This window comes from Papaver somniferum, chromosome 2 (genome assembly GCF_003573695.1).
Source record: "Papaver somniferum cultivar HN1 chromosome 2, ASM357369v1, whole genome shotgun sequence".
In the NCBI taxonomy this organism is placed as follows: Eukaryota; Viridiplantae; Streptophyta; class Magnoliopsida; order Ranunculales; family Papaveraceae; genus Papaver; species Papaver somniferum.
This window is the reverse complement of record NC_039359.1, coordinates 167,198,576-167,217,711: the sequence shown is the minus strand read 5'-3', so window position 1 is coordinate 167,217,711 and position 19,136 is coordinate 167,198,576. Positions and strand designations below refer to the sequence as shown.

The following is a 19,136-nucleotide window of genomic DNA, read 5'->3' as shown; positions in this document are numbered from 1 at the left end:
CTTGCACTTGCCATACTTTCTTCATGAGTAGCGCTTGATTTTGTTGTTTGCTTGGCCTTTTTCCCGTGCCTCTCATGAACTTCGGTTTTGCTACTTTCCTCCAGCCAATCGGGTGGAGTTTCCTTTCATGTTTGTCATGGCCCAAAAAAAATTCCTCGTGATTTGGTCCATTTTCTCGTGCACACTAGCCGGTAACATCTGGGTTGCATGGCATGGTTTGTTGTAGGTTGTAGGGACATTGTGATTAACAACAATCTGCCTGCTTGGTTGACACATTTGGTGATCCAACCTCGAGATTTTCGTTCCATTCTATTCAACAGATCAGTGAACATGTTTGTTGTAGATCTCCCTTTTTTGAAACGTATTCCTAAATACGTCGGTGGGTCTGACGTAGTTGGCATTTCAAAAAACCTATATAGTCCATTCACATCATCTGGTAACAGTTTCGGGTGGTGCACAATGTGAGACTTTTCTTTGTTGATGAGTTGTCCTGCCGATTGATGAGTGCCAAATATTGTATATATTTATCCCTTTTTGTTGGCATTTAACTCATCTTTTATGCATTAATTCTACATTTTATCCCATATTCTGTATTTTCATTGTTTTCAAGAATAAATATTTTTATTAATTAATTTTGCATTTTTAGGTAATAAATAAAGTCTGGATGAATTGCGGAGCAAAAAGAGCAGAAAAGTAGTGAAAAGCCGGGAGGAATTACGCAAGGAAGCCGCGAAGAATGTTGCGCACAAGACCAAAAAGCTAGGAGTGGGCTCAAGAAGGAAGAATTGTTCTTAAAGAAGATATGGGCTTGGCATACCCAAGGCCCAAAACCCTTACCCAAACCCATTTCCACTATCCAAGCCCGTATCGGATTTTAGCCGTCAGATCGAAGCATTTCAGCATCCTACGGTCGCTTCATCATCGCACATCAATCTCCGAAGCTCCCGCTTTACATCGCAACGCCCATCTCCATCTTGGGCCGTCCTTTTCGTTGCATTCCTCCATCCGACGGTCGCTACCCACAGCCTCCCATCTCATCGTTGGATCCACCTACCATCGTCACATCCCACGGATCAGCTCGCCAAACATCGAACCAGATGCTCCCGCTTCACACCCTAGCACCAAACCCTATACTACCACCCAAACACTCCCTTCTTCCCAAATCATTTTCTTTCTTTCTTCTTCTCCTCCACCCGACAGTTGCAGAGCTGCAACTGCAACACCATGTACGCCACCACCATCTCTTCCATCACCACCTCGAGCTTCACCATCATCCAGCTCCCTAGTATTTCCCTTTCTTGTTCTTAGCATCAACCCTAGGTGCTACAGATAAGAAAGAGAAAATCTAGGGCATCAGTAGACGCAATTGGGAGCTGTGGAGCTGAGGAGGAGCAGAGGGAACATCAACAGGGCATGGGTCGAGCTTAATTCAGAAAATTGGTGAGAGAATTTGATTTTCCCCAAAATTTTAGGGTTTCGAATTAGGGTTTGTATTTTTTGTTGTAAACTATAAATAGGAACTGATGTGTAGAGAGAAAACTGTTCTTGGACTAGCCAAGTTTCCACCCAATTTGGGTTAGGTTAATCTCAATTGTTCCTGCACTTTTAATTGCTCCTGTTAGTTGCACTTTTACTTTTAATTGCACTTGTTCTTGTTCTTGGTTTTAATTCTCTGTTTATATGAATGTTCACTGTTAGTTCACCATATTGTTCACTGTTGTTGTCATGTTAGTTCACCATGTTGTTCACTGTCATGCTCACTGCCATGTAATGTTAGTGTAATGTTTGTCATGTTCTAAACCATCATGCTAGGGACTTGATGAATCCCTAAATTCTTATTGTGTAGTACATTGATCATATTGCTTTAGAAGGTTAAACAAGTTTAGGAAAGACTTGAACTTAGTTCATCATCACCTCACTTTCACAATGTATGCCAAGTATACTTTGTAGTTAGGTTCATGAGCTGTTGATAAGCTGCAACTCAAGCTGAATTCATAATCCTTTGACTAGTTGTGCTGTAGAAAGACAATTAGTGCTTTGGAAATAATAGAACATAGTTGAGTTTAACTTTCTATAGGAGAATACATAGTAGAAGTTAGAGTGAATTCAAACCCTAGTTCCCATCCATAATCTACTTCATTCTCATCCACAATTCCATCTTCAACTGTTTAGCTTTGTTTTCTTGTTTTGTATTGCTTTTGCCTTGTTGTTTCTTCTGCCCTGCAACTCTGTTGCTTTTCTGTTTTGCATTTTCTTCACTGCTTGAGCAGCTGCAGTACTGCTGCTGTAACCCTTGCTGCATTGCTGCCTTTTTCTTCTACTGCTGCAATTGCTGCTGCAGCACTTGTGCTGCTTTGCTTCCCCCTGCTGCTGCCTCCTGCCTCAGCTGCTGTTGCTGCTGCCAAACTGCTGCAGCTCTTGCTCCTGCTGCTGCCTTCCTTTTCCTGCCTGCTGCTGCTGAGCCCAAAGCTCAGTTCACTTCCAAAAGCCTCTGAAGCCCAGTTAAGGCCAAAGCCTAGTTCACTACCAAACCCAAGTCACAAGTGAACTGTTAAGCCCAATTCACAGTTGAACTGTTGAGCCCAAAGCTCAAATCAGTTCACTGAAACCAAAGCCCATAGTCCACATTTCTGAGCCCAAGCTCAGTTCAATCCAATTCAAAATCATTCAAAGGCCCAAAGCACAATCATAACCCATTGGTTACCAAAATCCATTGGTACCCAAAGCCCAACAATAGCAAATTTAGGAACCCAATTAGCTAGAAAACTCCAAACACACCCGATCTCTGTGGATCGACCCGTACTTGCACGAGCTACAACTGACGACCGTGCACTTGCGGTATTACTGTAGGCCCCCGTTTTTCTGCGCATAATTTTATACCCTTTCAAGGCCTGCCAAGTTTTTGGCCGGGGATAATTTTTATACCCTCTTTTAGAAGCCTATCAAGTTTTTGGCGCCGCTGCCGGGGATTGGTGCTGTGTTTTTTTTGTTGTTTTGTTAGCTATTTTTGCATTTCACTGCATAGCATTTGCATCTGCATCTGCTTCACTTCATTTGCTGTTGGACCTGCTGTTCTGAACCTGTTTTTCCTCTGCTGGGACGCCACCAAGGAAAAGAACCAAAACCCAACTGGGTTTTTGCAACAATATCAGAGCAGCTGGGCTGTGCTTAAGCAAGTAAGCCTAAACCCATTAAGAGAACCCAACCTGTGGGCTTCCATTTTTAATTTGTGGGCTTGTAATAATTTTTGTTTTTCTTTATTTTTTTTATTTTGGGCTTGTAATAATTTTTCTTTTTCTTCTTTTTCTTTCTTTTATGGGTTTGTAATTATTATTGTTGTTTTTATTTTTCTTTTATGGGTTGTGCTAATTTATGATAGGATAATTTAAAAAAAAAAAAAAAAAAAAAAACCAAATTTTCTTTTGCTCCCATTTTAAACCAAATTTCTTTTATCCCACCAAAACCAAATTTTTCCCAAAATCCAAACCCATCAAAAACCAAATTTTTGAAAACCCATTAAAACCAAATAGTGGGCTTTGTGTCTTTTCAAAATGGGCCAACCTCATGCTCTCCATGAATACATGTATCCGTCAATAAAAATTCCATTATCATGTATTGTATTACCTCAAACCAATAACCCTTTTAAAATAAATGCAAACATGATACAAATACTTCCTATATTTCGAGGGTTCGATTCTGAGAACCCCTATACTCATGTAAGAGAGTTTGAACAAATTTGTCGGACTATGCAACCTGATCATATGTCCGAAGACTCTCTGAAATTGCGTTTGTTTACATTTTCTTTAAAGGAAAGGGCCAAAACATGGTTTTACGGTTTGAGACCACAATCAATCACCACTTGGGAACAACTCACTAATCAATTTTTCCAAAAATTTTTCCACACATAGGACCATCGCTATTCGTCAAAGTATCAATTGTTTTGTCCAATTGGATGAGGAAACTGTTTTTCACTATTTTGAACGTTTTAATGATTTGTTGAGTGAATGTCCGCACCATGGAATTGAGAAGTGGAGACTTGTCGTCATCCTCTATGAGGGACTAGACTTTAAATCTCGAACCATGGTTGAGTCTATGTGTAATGGTGAGTTTATTGATAAATCTGTGGATGATGCATGGAATTTTTTAGCCGAGATTGCAGAGAAAACCCATCAATGGGAATCCGTTAGGGAAACAGGAACACCCACATGATATGAGTCACCCCATGAATTAGAGTTTTATTCTTGTAATAGCTCCGACCTTAGGATTGAAAATTATCCTAGATTGCAAAATTCCTATCATGATGATGATGATGATTATGATGTTATGTTAGAAGAACATGTCTATACTGAAAATGTTATGGAACCTTTGGGTTCAAATACATTAGGCTTCTCTGCCCCGACCTTAATGCATGATATTTCTTCTAGTATTCCATGTGATGTTTCCCCTGATTTGCCGATGCATGAAAATAAATCTGTTGATGATGTTGATAATTCTGATTGTAATCTTGCCCATTTGATTGATGATTGTGAGCATGATGTGACATGTGTAGATGAGTTAGAAGATTTTGATTTGATTGATAATGATATGCCTATTCTTCTACCTAAGTCACAATCTGGTGGCCTTCCACCCAACCTAGATTTGGTTTGTGCCAATATTGTAAAACCAATTTTTCTGAAAATTCCTAATCTAGGATTGGAACTGTGTGCTTCCCAAGTCCTCTTGGACTATTTTGCTTCAAAATATAACACTTTTAAAGAGCCACAGTTGGAAATTGCATGTTTGCCCACCCCGAAAACAGTCCATTATGAGTTAGACCTTTTGAATCCTGAACCCTTAAAATTAAAAGATTTTGTGCTTAAAAGTAAACCTGTTGAAAAATTTTGGTTTAGGGGTGATTCATTCGGTTTTTCACTCTCATTCCCATTTAAGTCCAATTTTAGTGTTTTGAAACTTTCTATGTCTCTACACTTTTTCTTTTGGGTTGATCCTCAACTCTTTAGACTTTTGGTGTATGGTGAATTTTTTGTATATAATCCAGTAGCTAAAATTTCTTAAAAAACCCTTTTGTTCCTTTTGTATATATTTTGCTAATCCAATATGATCTCGGCTGAAATATGTTGGATTTTTGCCTTGAATAACGGAGTTTTAATTCTGCTTTCGCCGAAATCGGGTATTCTCTCTCCTTTTACTCTACTCAGCATGTCCCTTTCCATATGTTGTTTTTTTTAATTCTTTCCATATTTTGAAACATTGAGGACAATGTTTAGTTTAGGTTTGGGGGTATAGAGTAGATACCATGATAATATGCTATAATTGAAAACGAACTCCTTCTTCTTTTTGAAAAAAAAAAAAAAATTGAAAAATTCCAAAAAAATTAAAAAATCAAAATTCAATCAAAATTAAAAAATTAAAAAAATCATAAAAATGGAGCTCATTTACCTTGAAATGTTGACTCTTGTGCAAATATGTATTTTTATTAGGAGTCTTAGTCTAGATATTTAGGCACCCTGATTCTAGCACAATTCACATAGTGATAAGAAATTTGCACGCGCACGATCTACCAATACATGGATGGCCTCGATCTTCAAGGTGTTTGATAGGAAGTTACGATTGCCAATCACTTTAGAATACTGAACGAAACTTGACTAGCTTGTTCTTTGGTTGGTTGGGATAGAAGGTGGAGGTTACATTAAGAAAGACAACCATCGAATTTAACTGGGTGCATCAAAAAGGGCTACCTCTTGCAAAGTGTCATGTAATCTTTTGTTTCCTTTTGTATATTTATCAAAAGTGTTTCCTAGTTCCAAAAAAAAAAAAAAAAAAAAAAAAAAAAAAAAAAAAAAAAAAAAAAAAACGATGTATATATTCAGAAAAAAAAAAAGAGAAAAAATATCAGAAAAAAAAAAAAAAAAAAAAAAAAAAATCAAGTATTTATCAATTCCATCCTCTCTTGTTCCAAAAATAAAAAGAGAGTAGTCAATGTAAATAAGAGTCATGTAAATAGTCATTTTGTTATTTCATTGTAATAAGCAAGGAGGGTGTATGCCATTGATGTACAACGCGAGCAATTGTGAAATACCTCCAACTCATTCACAATTCTCGTAAAGTCCGGACAGCTAGCTAGATTTCGACCTTGGTTCTTAGCCTGAGAAACTATCTCTTGGTGATTAGTAGTCATAACTTCAGATCTTTCTTTACACATGTGTAGATACACTTTACACTCTTATCACATGTCTTTATTTGTTATCAGTGCTAGGATTGTGCCTTCGATAGCTAGATTGACATCTCCATTTTGCTGTGAGCTTAAACTGTTTTGCACATGTCACATTTGATGGAATATGAGCTTATATTTTGTCCTTAGGTTTTGTAGGCACACCTCTGGTAAACCTTCACGAGACTTCAACTCGTCCACTAGGGACACTTAGTGGTTTAAAACTTAGTGCATACGCTAAATGCATTCGAGAGACCAGCGACAATGGTATAGTTAGGATTTCCTTAGTTTTGTTTTACTTGAGGACAAGTAAAATTCAGGTTTGGGGTATTTGATGAGTGCCAAATATTGTATATATTTATCCCTTTTTGTTGGCATTTAACTCATCTTTTATGCATTAATTCTACATTTTATCCCATATTCTGTATTTTCATTGTTTTCAAGAATAAATATTTTTATTAATTAATTTTGCATTTTTAGGTAATAAATAAAGTCTGGATGAATTGCGGAGCAAAAAGAGCAGAAAAGTAGTGAAAAGCCGGGAGGAATTACGCAAGGAAGCCGCGAAGAATGTTGCGCACAAGACCAAAAAGCTAGGAGTGGGCTCAAGAAGGAAGAATTGTTCTTAAAGAAGATATGGGCTTGGCATACCCAAGGCCCAAAACCCTTACCCAAACCCATTTCCACTATCCAAGCCCGTATCGGATTTTAGCCGTCAGATCGAAGCATTTCAGCATCCTACGGTCGCTTCATCATCGCACATCAATCTCCGAAGCTCCCGCTTTACATCGCAACGCCCATCTCCATCTTGGGCCGTCCTTTTCGTTGCATTCCTCCATCCGACGGTCGCTACCCACAGCCTCCCATCTCATCGTTGGATCCACCTACCATCGTCACATCCCACGGATCAGCTCGCCAAACATCGAACCAGATGCTCCCGCTTCACACCCTAGCACCAAACCCTATACTACCACCCAAACACTCCCTTCTTCCCAAATCATTTTCTTTCTTTCTTCTTCTCCTCCCCCGACAGTTGCAGAGCTGCAACTGCAACACCATGTACGCCACCACCATCTCTTCCATCACCACCTCGAGCTTCACCATCATCCAGCTCCCTAGTATTTCCCTTTCTTGTTCTTAGCATCAACCCTAGGTGCTACAGATAAGAAAGAGAAAAGCTAGGGCATCAGTAGACGCAATTGGGAGCTGTGGAGCTGAGGAGGAGCAGAGGGAACATCAACAGGGCATGGGTCGAGCTTAATTCAGAAAATTGGTGAGAGAATTTGATTTTCCCCAAAATTTTAGGGTTTCGAATTAGGGTTTGTATTTTTTGTTGTAAACTATAAATAGGAACTGATGTGTAGAGAGAAAACTGTTCTTGGACTAGCCAAGTTTCCACCCAATTTGGGTTAGGTTAATCTCAATTGTTCCTGCACTTTTAATTGCTCCTGTTAGTTGCACTTTTACTTTTAATTGCACTTGTTCTTGTTCTTGGTTTTAATTCTCTGTTTATATGAATGTTCACTGTTAGTTCACCATATTGTTCACTGTTGTTGTCATGTTAGTTCACCATGTTGTTCACTGTCATGCTCACTGCCATGTAATGTTAGTGTAATGTTTGTCATGTTCTAAACCATCATGCTAGGGACTTGATGAATCCCTAAATTCTTATTGTGTAGTACATTGATCATATTGCTTTAGAAGGTTAAACAAGTTTAGGAAAGACTTGAACTTAGTTCATCATCACCTCACTTTCACAATGTATGCCAAGTATACTTTGTAGTTAGGTTCATGAGCTGTTGATAAGCTGCAACTCAAGCTGAATTCATAATCCTTTGACTAGTTGTGTTGTAGAAAGACAATTAGTGCTTTGGAAATAATAGAACATAGTTGAGTTTAACTTTCTATAGGAGAATACATAGTAGAAGTTAGAGTGAATTCAAACCCTAGTTCCCATCCATAATCTACTTCATTCTCATCCACAATTCCATCTTCAACTGTTTAGCTTTGTTTTCTTGTTTTGTATTGCTTTTGCCTTGTTGTTTCTTCCCTGCCCTGCAACTCTGTTGCTTTTCTGTTTTGCATTTTCTTCACTGCTTGAGCAGCTGCAGTACTGCTGCTGTAACCCTTGCTGCATTGCTGCCTTTTTCTTCTACTGCTGCAATTGCTGCTGCAGCACTTGTGCTGCTTTGCTTCCCCCTGCTGCTGCCTCCTGCCTCAGCTGCTGTTGCTGCTGCCAAACTGCTGCAGCTCTTGCTCCTGCTGCTGCCTTCCTTTTCCTGCCTGCTGCTGCTGAGCCCAAAGCTCAGTTCACTTCCAAAAGCCTCTGAAGCCCAGTTAAGGCCAAAGCCTAGTTCACTACCAAACCCAAGTCACAAGTGAACTGTTAAGCCCAATTCACAGTTGAACTGTTGAGCCCAAAGCTCAAATCAGTTCACTGAAACCAAAGCCCATAGTCCACATTTCTGAGCCCAAGCTCAGTTCAATCCAATTCAAAATCATTCAAAGGCCCAAAGCACAATCATAACCCATTGGTTACCAAAATCCATTGGTACCCAAAGCCCAACAATAGCAAATTTAGGAACCCAATTAGCTAGAAAACTCCAAATACACCCGATCTCTGTGGATCGACCCGTACTTGCACGAGCTACAACTGACGACCGTGCACTTGCGGTATTACTGTAGGCCCCCGTTTTTCTGCGCATAATTTTATACCCTTTCAAGGCCTGCCAAGTTTTTGGCCGGGGATAATTTTTATACCCTCTTTTAGAAGCCTATCACCGATGTTGAGTAACGATGGAGTATTTCCTTTATGTTTATGCACGTCTTTGGCTCCGCAACACATGATATGAGCAAATCATCAGCATATAACAGGTGGTTTATATGGTTACTTTCGCCGTTAGTTTCAATCCTTTAATTTTTCCTTGCTGTTGTTGGATTCCGAGATTGGTGGATAGAATTTCTGCGCAGAGGATGAAAATGTAAGGTGATAGGGGGTCACCCTGGCGTATGCCCCTTGTCGGTTAGATGTGTTCGTAAGCTAATCCATTGACCTTGATCGAGTACGTCACCGTATTGATACATGTCATTACCCATTATATGAATGTTGCTGGGAGTCCAAGTCTTCTCAGTGATTGCTCAATAAATGCCCAATCTAGGGAGTCGTAAACTTTTTGTATATCCAGTTTCAATGCAATTTTTGGGTGTTTGGATGGGGGTGTTGTTCTTATGACATGGAACAGTTCAGTAGCAATTACAATGTTGTCATGGATCGATATTTTGGGTATGAATGCACTCTGATATGGGATGATGATGAATTGTAAAATGGGTCGGAGTCGGTTCACCATAATTTTTGTGATGATTTTGTAAACTACGTTACAAAGACCAATGGGCCTGAAGTGGGTAGGGGTTGTTGGGTTTGAAATTTTTGGGATGAAGGTGATATGGGTGTGGTTTATTGGTTCTTGTAGGTAGTTGTGTTGGAAGAAATATCTGACTATGTTAATGATTTGTGGCCTGTAGTCTCCCAAACAAAATTAAAGAACTTACTGGTGAAGCCGTCTGGGCCTGGTGCCTTATCTGTGCCGATAGAGTCTAGTGCTTCTTTGATTTCTGATGTTGAGACAGGTTTTGTTAGACTTTCTATGTGTGCTTCCGTTAACCTTGGATTGATGCAGTCGAATTTACTCGTGTCTATCACTGTAGCTGGAGCAAAATATTGGTGGGTGAAATGCTTGAAAAATGCTTGAAAAATGCTTGGCCCATTTCCATTGGTGTGTCTATCCATCGTCCGTCTTATGTTTGGATTTGTCGGATATGATTGATACGCCTATGCATAGTTGCATGTGTGTGAAAAAAGGTGGTATTCAGATCCCCTTCCCGCAACCATTAGACTCTAGATCTCTGCTTCCAGAAAATTTCTTGGCAGTGGATGAGTGTGAGGTGAGTATTTCGAGCTTGCTGTTCAATATCTAACCAGTATGCAAGATTTAGGCCCGTTGAAAAAGCGCAATGGGCTTGGGCTTGTTGTATTTGGTTCTCAGCTTCTTTGATCAGGCCTGGTAGGTGTCCAAACATATTCTTACTCCAGATCTGCAGAGTGTCTGCTGTGTTGCTCATTCTGTTGAGTAAGTTCGTTGGAGGAGATGGGTTGCAAAACTGATTCCACGCATTGTTGACTACATCAGGGAAATGAGGGTGTATCATCCAGAGATGTTCGATACGTAATGGTCTTTGTTGCGGTCTCGAGATGGCCTCCTCTTTTAGTAAAATGGGTGCATGATCCGATGCAATCCTGGGAAGATGCTAAATCATTGCATAAGGGTGAAGTTGTATCCATTGTTGGTTGCTGAGTCCACGATTAAGACGTTCCAAGATAAGGTTGCATCCATGTTGTTTGTTTGACCAAGTGTAGGGTATGCCAGAGTAACCCAAGTTGATAAGACCATTAGAGTTGATCACGTCTTTAAAGAGTTTTGCTTGGTCATGGTTAACAAGTCTGCCTCCCTTTTTTTCCTCTTGACAAAGAACCTCATTGAAGTCTCCCATTAGCATCCACGGGAGGTTATGAGGTAGTATGATGGTGTTGAAGTCTTTCCACATATCCCATCTTGCCTGAGGTTGTGGAGGTCCATATATTCCGGTGAATATCCAAGGTTGTTGAGGTGCATGGGGAGTGATATACGCATGGATTACACTTTGATTAGCCACGATAATTTGTACTTGTAGGTGGTTTGACCACATTAGGCAAACTCCACCTTTCCGTCCATTACATGAAAATGCAAAACATTCATCAAACCCGAATCTAGACTTCAAGGACGACATAAACACATCATCCGAAAGAGTTTCAGATAGAAAAAGTAAACTAACACCATGTTTGTTTACTCCTGACTCGTCTGAGTCGTCTGGATCTGAATCATCTAGATCTGAGTGAAATCACCTGACTCATCTGGATCTGAGTCGATATGTTTGTTTTGAGTCAGATCTGACTCATCTGACTCGGAAATAAGTGAGTCAGTGGTTTGGTCCCATGAGTCAGGGGTATTTTGTCACCTGACTCAAATGAGTCCGAGTCAGGGGTTATGTCTGAGTCAGAGGTCGAGTCAGATCTGACTCAAAATGGAAACAAACGGTTTGACTGCTGACTCGGTCCGAGTCAGGGGTTGACTCAGATTCAGACGCCGAGTCAGCTGCAAACAAACAAGTTCTAAGTTTGTGAATCCTATTGAAGTCACACAGTTTATGGATTGTCAAAGGATCATGCATCCCTCGACAGTTCCAAGCTATGTAACTCATTGTGGATGCGAGCTCTGGCTCTTGCCAGCAGCTCGCTTGCTGTTACTTGCTGCTCCAGCATCAGTCTCTTCTTCGTCCAGAGATAGTTTCCAGGACGGTGAAGTTCTTTGTTGTCTTGCCGATCCTTCCTCTTTTGCAGATGTTGACTTGCCTTTTTTCTCCTTGTGGTTGGTTGTGGTGCAATAGGTGCTTCTTTGGCTTTTCTACTTCTTGTTGTAGGAACCTCATATTGTTGTTGGAGGGACCTAATTGATTCCGGCTGTAGAGTGGATAAGGAGAGAAATTTCCTTGCTTTTGGTTGAGGTGGTGGTGCTGCAAAGTCTGGTGTTGGTGGTAGGTCGAGGTGCTTAGGAGTTCCTTTCCTTTGATGTGGTTCTCTTCTCTTATATATTTGCAGCTCTGGGGTATCATTATCCTCTGTCGCTAGCTCCGGTGCATGGATTTGATTGTGAGTGACCTTCACATGTGGGAAGCCGTTCACTTTTGTTATCACCAGACTGACAATATTGTGCGGGATGTCGAGAGCATTGTTCAATGTCTGCGCATACAGTGGTTTGAAGAAATTATGTAGTTGGTTTGTCTGCACGTCAGAAAAAGATGAAGTTGATTGATAGTGGGCCCTGTTCAGGCTTTCTCTGAAGTGTTGGTGTGGTTTCTCACTTTGTGAGCCTGTGTTTTTTCCTCTATCCAAACCTGCATTCTCCCCTGTATGGTGCCTGGCGGATCCGGGTACGAGTATTCCAAAATGAATTGGTCCACCCATCAAGGGATTTGGTATGTTATCCGAACCCGAGCTTTGCCCAGAACCAGATCCCGTTTCTATAACCTCCCCCCCTCCTACCTCACCTCGGACTTTGGTTGGGCTCCAGTGCTTGAGAACTGCTTGTTTGCCCAGAACCAGATCCCATTTCTATCCCATTTCTATACCCTCCCCCCCTGCCCAGAACCAGATCCCATTTCTATACATTCAAATTTCTTGATTTTGATTGGCTCCAGTGCTTGAGAAAGAGATGTTCCCTGCTAGTACTGTAACCGCAAGACTTCTGTCCTCGTGTTCATGCATGAGAGCTTCCATTCTCGCCGTTAATTGGAAAAGTGCAGTTTCCTTTTTCGTGAGTGTGCTGTGATTGCAGGGTTGGGGAGAATCTTCTTTTGGAGGATTGTGGGGTGAATGATGGGTTAAGTCCTTGCTTTTCCTATTGTCTACAGGATAAAACTTTTGGGGTTGATTCTGTTGACTGCTCTCGTATTCTTCTTTTTTTTTTTGTTTCAAAAGTGCCCTGCTTTCCAGTTTTTATTTGTTTTTGGTAAGGTGATGATAGAGTGGATGAAAAGTCTGAGGATGAAGATGGGGGATCGGTGGATAGATTCTTATGTTGGGGGGTGGGGGGGGGGGGGGTATAGTAGGGTCTAAAAAGCTCGGACTTTGGTTTGAACAAAATTTGTTTTTGGGAACGGTTTGCATGTTGTGCAGGTATGCATGGTGGTGGTGATGATTGTGTTGTGGCTGGAGAAGGAGGCCATGCATTGGCCTGTAAGGGCGGTGGGCGGCGATTCATTGGGAGGTGTTTAGAAGTGGTAGTTTAGTGGAGTAGCTGGCATGTGGTTGATCTCAATTGGCGAGTGAGAACGATTGTTGATTAATAAAATCAGAAAACTCCAGAAACACTCAGGAGATCATATCATAGTGTTTTCTGTGAGATTTTGGGGTGAATCGAGTAACGTAAGAGTACTAATTGCGGATTAAGGTAGAGTTCCCAAGAGCTCTTAACAGAACAATGAATCACTATGGAGATATGCAGCGTTTGAGATTTTCTTGACTTTTGTCAACGCAACGGCCATCTTGACCAAGAGAAAGACAAAGAAGTTGTAATAGTTGCAGTGTCTAGATGGTGTTTAGTACTCTAGGAGAAGTACTGAAGTAACTTGTTCCAAACTTCCAATGAAAAGCCAAAATACTTTCTGAACAGAAAGTAACTTCTTCCTATCCCACTTATTTCTACTTGTTATGTCGAAAAGAAAAAAACAAAGGGAGTTATTTTAAGAACACCCACAATAAGAAGAAGATGATTCAGGATTGACACCATCTTTTAGGGTTTGAACTTCCAATCCACATTAAGAACACCATATTCTAGGGTTTCCGAACTTCCGCTTACCACTAATTACGAAACAATTTACTGTCATCGATTCATTTCTGCTGAAAAAATTCTTAACGATGGCAAAAGCACTGGTTATAGATCAGAATCTGACATCAACTCTACAAATCAATGAGGAGGAAGAAGAAAAAGAAGACAGTGGGTATGATGCTGATGTCACAGGTAACAAAATTCCGGAGGAAACTAATACCAGTAATAGTAACACAGGAGCTAGACGAGGAGGAAGTCGTAATAACGCTGCAACAGCTTTGAAGTCAAAAGCCAGTGAACTTACTCTTTCTTTTGAAGGCAAAGTTTATGTCTTTCATAAAGTTAATCCAGAAAAGGTCTGTTTTTCATCATTTCTGATAACCAAAATTTGTGGGTTTTTGTTTTCAGTTCAATTTGTACTGATTTTAGTGTTCTAAATCATATATTTTTTATTTTTAGTCTACATTTGTGTAAAATGATCTAGGATTGGTGAAATTGTGGAAAAAGAGAAGTCATGATTTTTGTTTAGATTTGGATAAACAGGTGCAAGCTGTGCTTTCAATACTTGGAGGGAGTGATATACCTGATGGTATGCCTAAGCATTGACACACATTTCCATATAATCATCGTGATGGGTACATTATGAAGCTACGCTGTTTGAAGAAAATCTTTTTTGTTGTTTGATTGTATTTATGGTTTTTATCTGTATGTTTTGTGCAGGCGGGCAATGCCCACGCTGCTTGAATGGTTCTCGCAGAATTGCTTCTTTAGTTAGATTTCGTGAAAAACGGAAAGACAGATATTATGACAAGAAGTTTCGGAACAATGCTCATAAGAAGGTGGAACAGAAGTAAGATGGATTTTATTTTTTGCATCTTTGTTGTCTGAATGAAGTTCTTTCTGTGCTACGTTGTTTGAGTGCAAAAGTATATGTCAATCCTGTCTTCAGCATCATTGACTGTGTTTTCTCTTGGTTTTGTGTTTCTTACCTTTACAGGATGGATAAGAAAAGTACAAAATCTCCAATTGAACTTAATGAGACCTTCCAAACCGGAGGCAATATTCTTATGGAAACAAATATTGGAGTTTCAAAGGATATTGAGGTACCAAAACTTGGCATGATTTTCCAGTCAGATGATGAAGCATACGACTTTTACAATCGTTATGCTAGATCCGTGGGATTTAGTATAAGGAAAAGTTCATCCACACATCGTTCAGATAAGACAGTCTCGAGAAGAATTTTTTGTTGCTCTAAAGAAGGTGTCTATCGTGAACATTCAAGGGGTGCTCCCATGAAACCACGGTTACAAACACGAACTGATTGTAAAGCAAGACTTGTGATCAGAATACAAGACGATGGAAGTTATTCAGTGGCAGAATTTGTTCTTGAACATAACCACGAACTTGTTCCTCCATCTGAAGTTCACATTTTGAGATCACATAGAAAGATGCGAGAAGCCCAGACTGGAATGTTCAACAATTTGCAGCTTGTAGGAACTGGAGCCACTGGATTTTACTCGTATATGAGTGCAGAAGATGGAAAAACCCACAATCTCAGTTTCACACAAGTGGAATCATCTAATCACTTAGATAAAAGATCTAAAAACATTTTGATGACGGGAGATGTGCAAATCATGTTAGATTATTTCAATTGCATGCAAAAGGAGAACCCATATTTCTTCTATTCAATACAAATGGACGGTAATAACCAAATTTGCGGTTGTTTTTGGTCTGATGCTAAATCACGGATCGATTATAGCTTTTTCGGTGATGTGGTATGGGTTGAGACCACATTCAGGACTAGTGATTATGATAAGCCATGTGCCTTATTTGTTGGTGTGAATAATCACGGGCAAGCAATTCCCTTTGGTTGTGCACTGTTGTGGGAGGAGACTGCAGAATCTTTTGTATGGTTGTTCCAAACATTTTTGGAAGCAATGAATGGAAAACCACCCGAGTCAATTTTTACAGACCAAGCCCCACAGATATCTGATGCTGTTGGACGAGTACTTCCTATGTTCGTGGCATATCTATGAAAATGCTTTGAGGCACCTCTCTGATGTGTTTGAACAACACAAATCCTTCGCACAAGATTTTAAAAGTTGTATATGTGGCAATGAGACTGAAGAGGAATTTCAATTTTGTTGGGATGCATTAGTGAAAAAGTACAACTTGGCAGAGAATAAATGGATACAGGATTTATACCTGCTCCGTGAGAAGTGGGCCCAAGTTTATGGACAAGAATACTTTTGTGCAGGTATCACAAATACCCAAAGAAGTGAAGGTATGAACTTTGTTAAGAAGTATTTCAAAAGGACTTTGACGTTACGGGAGTTTGTAGCTCAATATGAGAAGGCTGTTGCTAGTCGCCGAGAAAAGGAAAAGAACCAAGATTCAGTTTCTAGGCAAACAAAACCAGATTTAAGGATTGCATGGCCCGCAGTAGTACAAGCAGCAGAGAGATACACAACCAAAATATTTACGTTATTCCAAGAAGAGTATGTTCGTACTTTAGATTTGTTTGTAGAGTCACTTGGCGAAGATGGGACAGTATGCACATATAGAGTTTCATCTTTTGAGAATATCAAGCCTCGGACTGTTACCTTTAACTCCTCTGACAATTCAGTGAAGTGTAGCTGCAAGAAATTCCAAATTATGGGGATTTTATGTGCTCATGCTTTAAAAATACTGCATACTAGGCGGTTGCCTGATCTTCCTCTGCAGTACTATTTGAATAGGTGGACCAGGGATGCAAGAGCTGGTGCTGTAGTTGACGACTTTAGAAAGTCATTACCTGTTAATTGTCGCTCATCCTTGACTTCCCGATATGCTGACTTGGCATACATGTCACTCACAATTGCTGTTAAGGGATCAAGCACTGAAAATTCTTCTGGTTTTACTAAAGTATTACTAGTGCAGGTGCTAGAAGAGCTAGATAATTTTCTAAAGTTTGACTCAGATCAGGGAAGATTCTTTGAAGATATGAGAAATGCAAATCATGAAAAAGTGAGTAGAGAGCGTGTTGTCGATCATTCTTGTGCAGACACAGTGTTGCGCAAGAAAGCAAAGGATAAAGCGAGTGGTAAAATCAAGAGACCATTAGGTAAGGGGAAAAAGAGAGATAATACACAACTACTGCCAACAGGTACGTAAATGAAGTGCATTGAGTCTTTCCCCTTGTATGTATTATGTTGTTGTACTTGCTTAGCAGATTATCCTTTTTCAGGTACCGATGGACAAGTTGGGCAAGTGTCAGTTGGAGCAACTACGACTACGTCCGGGCCACTGCTGGTTTCTGTACCCTCGAGTGTCCCTTTTTACCCTGCCAGACCGTGGAATTTACCTCATTACTCCCAGGCTGGACCTTAAAACTACTTGATATACGTATATATGCTTATGCTTATGGTAGTGTCTTAACTTTAAATAAATTGATAGATGATGCTTTTTGATCCTCTAGGGATCGATCGAGCAAGTGGAGCAGGCTACCGTTACACAATCTGAAAATGATAGCACTCAATGTAGAATAATGTCAGGAGGATGGAGTGGTCCACCTTTATGCCCTAGTGAGATGCTTCCACCAAATGTCATGGGGTGCCCAGATACTTCTGATCCTCATCGTCTTTCTTTCCACGCAGCTGGACCTTCAACTTTGCCACAAATGCCATGTATATACCCGCACGTTTGTACTGAGGTCTGTATATCTAACATGATCCTAAATCACACATTAGTTGCTCATCTCTTGCTGATAAACAAAACAAAAGGTTGGCTGTCACATTTAAATGGCTTTTTGAATGATCCAAATTAATTATTATAGGAATCAAACAGACTGGTAGATCAAACAATGTTACAGGACGGAGCTGGTAGCAATAACCAGTCAAACCAGGTAATATCATTATCATTTCCCAAGTTATTACTTGTTAACGATTTTGGGTAAGTAAGCACTCATAGATACGTTCTTCTTTTTAGGGATTTATTGGATTCCTGAGTCAACGTTCTAACTCGCATAGACTGTCAGAATCGTCAATGCCTCAACATATTTTAGAGCCACCTGCACCATAGATAAAATGTTGTGTACACTGAGGTAAACATGATTATCTATCAACTCTTATTCATGCTGGGTAATTTTCATTCATTTGCGAAGCTCGTTTTAGTTCTGCGCCTGGTTTGTTTTGAACTCAAATTGGTGTCTATTTAGATTGACTATGGATGTCCAGCTTTTGACATTTAGGAATTCACATTTCTTTTTTTTTTAATCGGTAAAGAGTTTGTTAGTATTGACGAGTTTCGAATTCAAGTCATTGGTATCATCAGCCAATGATTTTATCGATGTATTACAGTGACATCACCCAATGTGACTTTACCACTGTACTACAGTGACACCAGCAAACAGACAGGACAACAAAACAAAAAACAAACAAACAAACAAGCAGATTTTTTTACAAGAAGTCTGAAATCTTCGAGGAATTAATTAATCATAATTCAGCTTTCTTCTTCTTACTTGCATTTTTTTTCCTCTAATTCATATGATGTTGTTGTTCTACAAGTTTCCACACATACTTTACTCCAATGTTGATCTACAAGCGAACTTAAACTAGGGTTTACTTTCCCAACCTTATATACCCCCGCGTTTTCATTTTAAGGCATGTAGTCAAATTGTTACCCTGTGTACGCTTAAATGACGAGGAACTTAGACAGCAGATGCCACATAAAGTGTGTTTACTAGCCCTTCTCAGATTTAGTGCTGTTTCCGCTGTACCAGGTTGCCTACCGCAGCAGAGTGGAGGATACATACTGTAGGGGAGACGAACTCAAGTAACATGCGCATTGCACTCTCAATATTGCAGCTGAAGCTCAAATAGAACATCCTCTAGATAGTAAGTAGTTCCTGCTTTAAGGTAATATGCAGTTCAGAATATATCATCATCATCATCTTAACCTCTTTTTACTCTTTCTAAGCACCTCCACTGTATACCATATGAAAAAACTGAACTGGTGAGCAGTGAATTGTTGGAAAGTGCACTACCCCGCTGTATCATATAGAATTGAAATTTGTGCACCCTCTAAAAATCGGGGTGCAGATTCCTCACCTTCTTATTGGATGGTGGGGTGAAAGTGAAATATTCTTTACTTGATAAATCATGTAATATCGAACTACTATGACAATTTGACTCCAACTTGTATTACTGTCTTAGTCGTATAGCCTCGTCTTAGCCATTAACACCTCAATGCTACTTCACTGCCACTACTTTAAGAGCAACCCTCAGTATCCCTGTTGGCATATGCCACATTGGCATATGCCAATGTTCTGCATTCTTGGTATCACCAAGAATGATACCAAGAATGCAGCCTTGATATCACCAAGTTCTGCATTCTTACTTTGGCATATGCCACATTGGCATATGCAAGTGTACTTGGTTCTGGTGAGTTTCATTACATCAGTAGTCATGAAGTTCTTTTGTTGTAAAATTTTCTTTGAATTTAACCAATATTAGTCACGAAAAATA

General features: G+C 39.9%; 2 protein-coding genes across 4 annotated transcripts; both read left to right on the top strand.

Moving 5' to 3' along the window:
* The first annotated feature begins 13,456 nt into the window (after positions 1-13,456).
* Positions 13,457-15,700, top strand: LOC113349700 (protein FAR1-RELATED SEQUENCE 5-like). Of its 3 annotated transcripts, none has more exons than XM_026593727.1 (4): positions 13,457-13,988; positions 14,176-14,221; positions 14,353-14,482; positions 14,630-15,700. In XM_026593727.1, exons 1-4 carry the CDS (start codon positions 13,722-13,724, stop codon positions 15,666-15,668), a joined length of 1,482 nt encoding a protein of 493 aa, XP_026449512.1. In that variant the 5' UTR covers positions 13,457-13,721; the 3' UTR covers positions 15,669-15,700. The 3 variants fall into 3 exon arrangements, with proteins under 3 accessions (XP_026449512.1, XP_026449511.1, XP_026449513.1); XM_026593726.1 differs by having other exon boundaries at positions 14,162-14,267; XM_026593728.1 differs by having other exon boundaries at positions 13,886-13,988; positions 14,176-14,267.
* On the top strand, positions 15,632-18,773 carry LOC113349701 (protein FAR-RED IMPAIRED RESPONSE 1-like). The gene is made up of 6 exons (XM_026593729.1): positions 15,632-16,777; positions 16,859-16,989; positions 17,090-17,323; positions 17,447-17,515; positions 17,599-17,713; positions 18,392-18,773. The coding sequence occupies exons 1-5, from the start codon at positions 15,919-15,921 to the stop codon at positions 17,689-17,691; spliced, it is 1,386 nt and encodes a 461-aa protein (XP_026449514.1). The 5' UTR covers positions 15,632-15,918; the 3' UTR covers positions 17,692-17,713; positions 18,392-18,773.
* Positions 18,774-19,136: the final 363 nt, after the last annotated feature.

What these genes read in the sequence shown, in the direction of transcription:
- LOC113349701 (XM_026593729.1), top strand. Translation starts at nt 15,919, where the DNA reads ATGAACTTTGTTAAGAAGTATTTCAAAAGGACTTTGACGTTACGGGAG. An exon ending in TACACAACTACTGCCAACAG is followed by an intron (nt 16,778 to 16,858) that starts GTACGTAAATGA and finishes ATCCTTTTTCAG; the next exon opens with GTACCGATGGACAAGTTGGG. An exon ending in GCAATAACCAGTCAAACCAG is followed by an intron (nt 17,516 to 17,598) that starts GTAATATCATTA and finishes TCTTCTTTTTAG; the next exon opens with GGATTTATTGGATTCCTGAG.
- LOC113349700 (XM_026593726.1), top strand. Translation starts at nt 13,722, where the DNA reads ATGGCAAAAGCACTGGTTATAGATCAGAATCTGACATCAACTCTACAA. An exon ending in ATAAAGTTAATCCAGAAAAG is followed by an intron (nt 13,989 to 14,161) that starts GTCTGTTTTTCA and finishes ATTTTTGTTTAG; the next exon opens with ATTTGGATAAACAGGTGCAA. An exon ending in CCATATAATCATCGTGATGG is followed by an intron (nt 14,268 to 14,352) that starts GTACATTATGAA and finishes TGTTTTGTGCAG; the next exon opens with GCGGGCAATGCCCACGCTGC.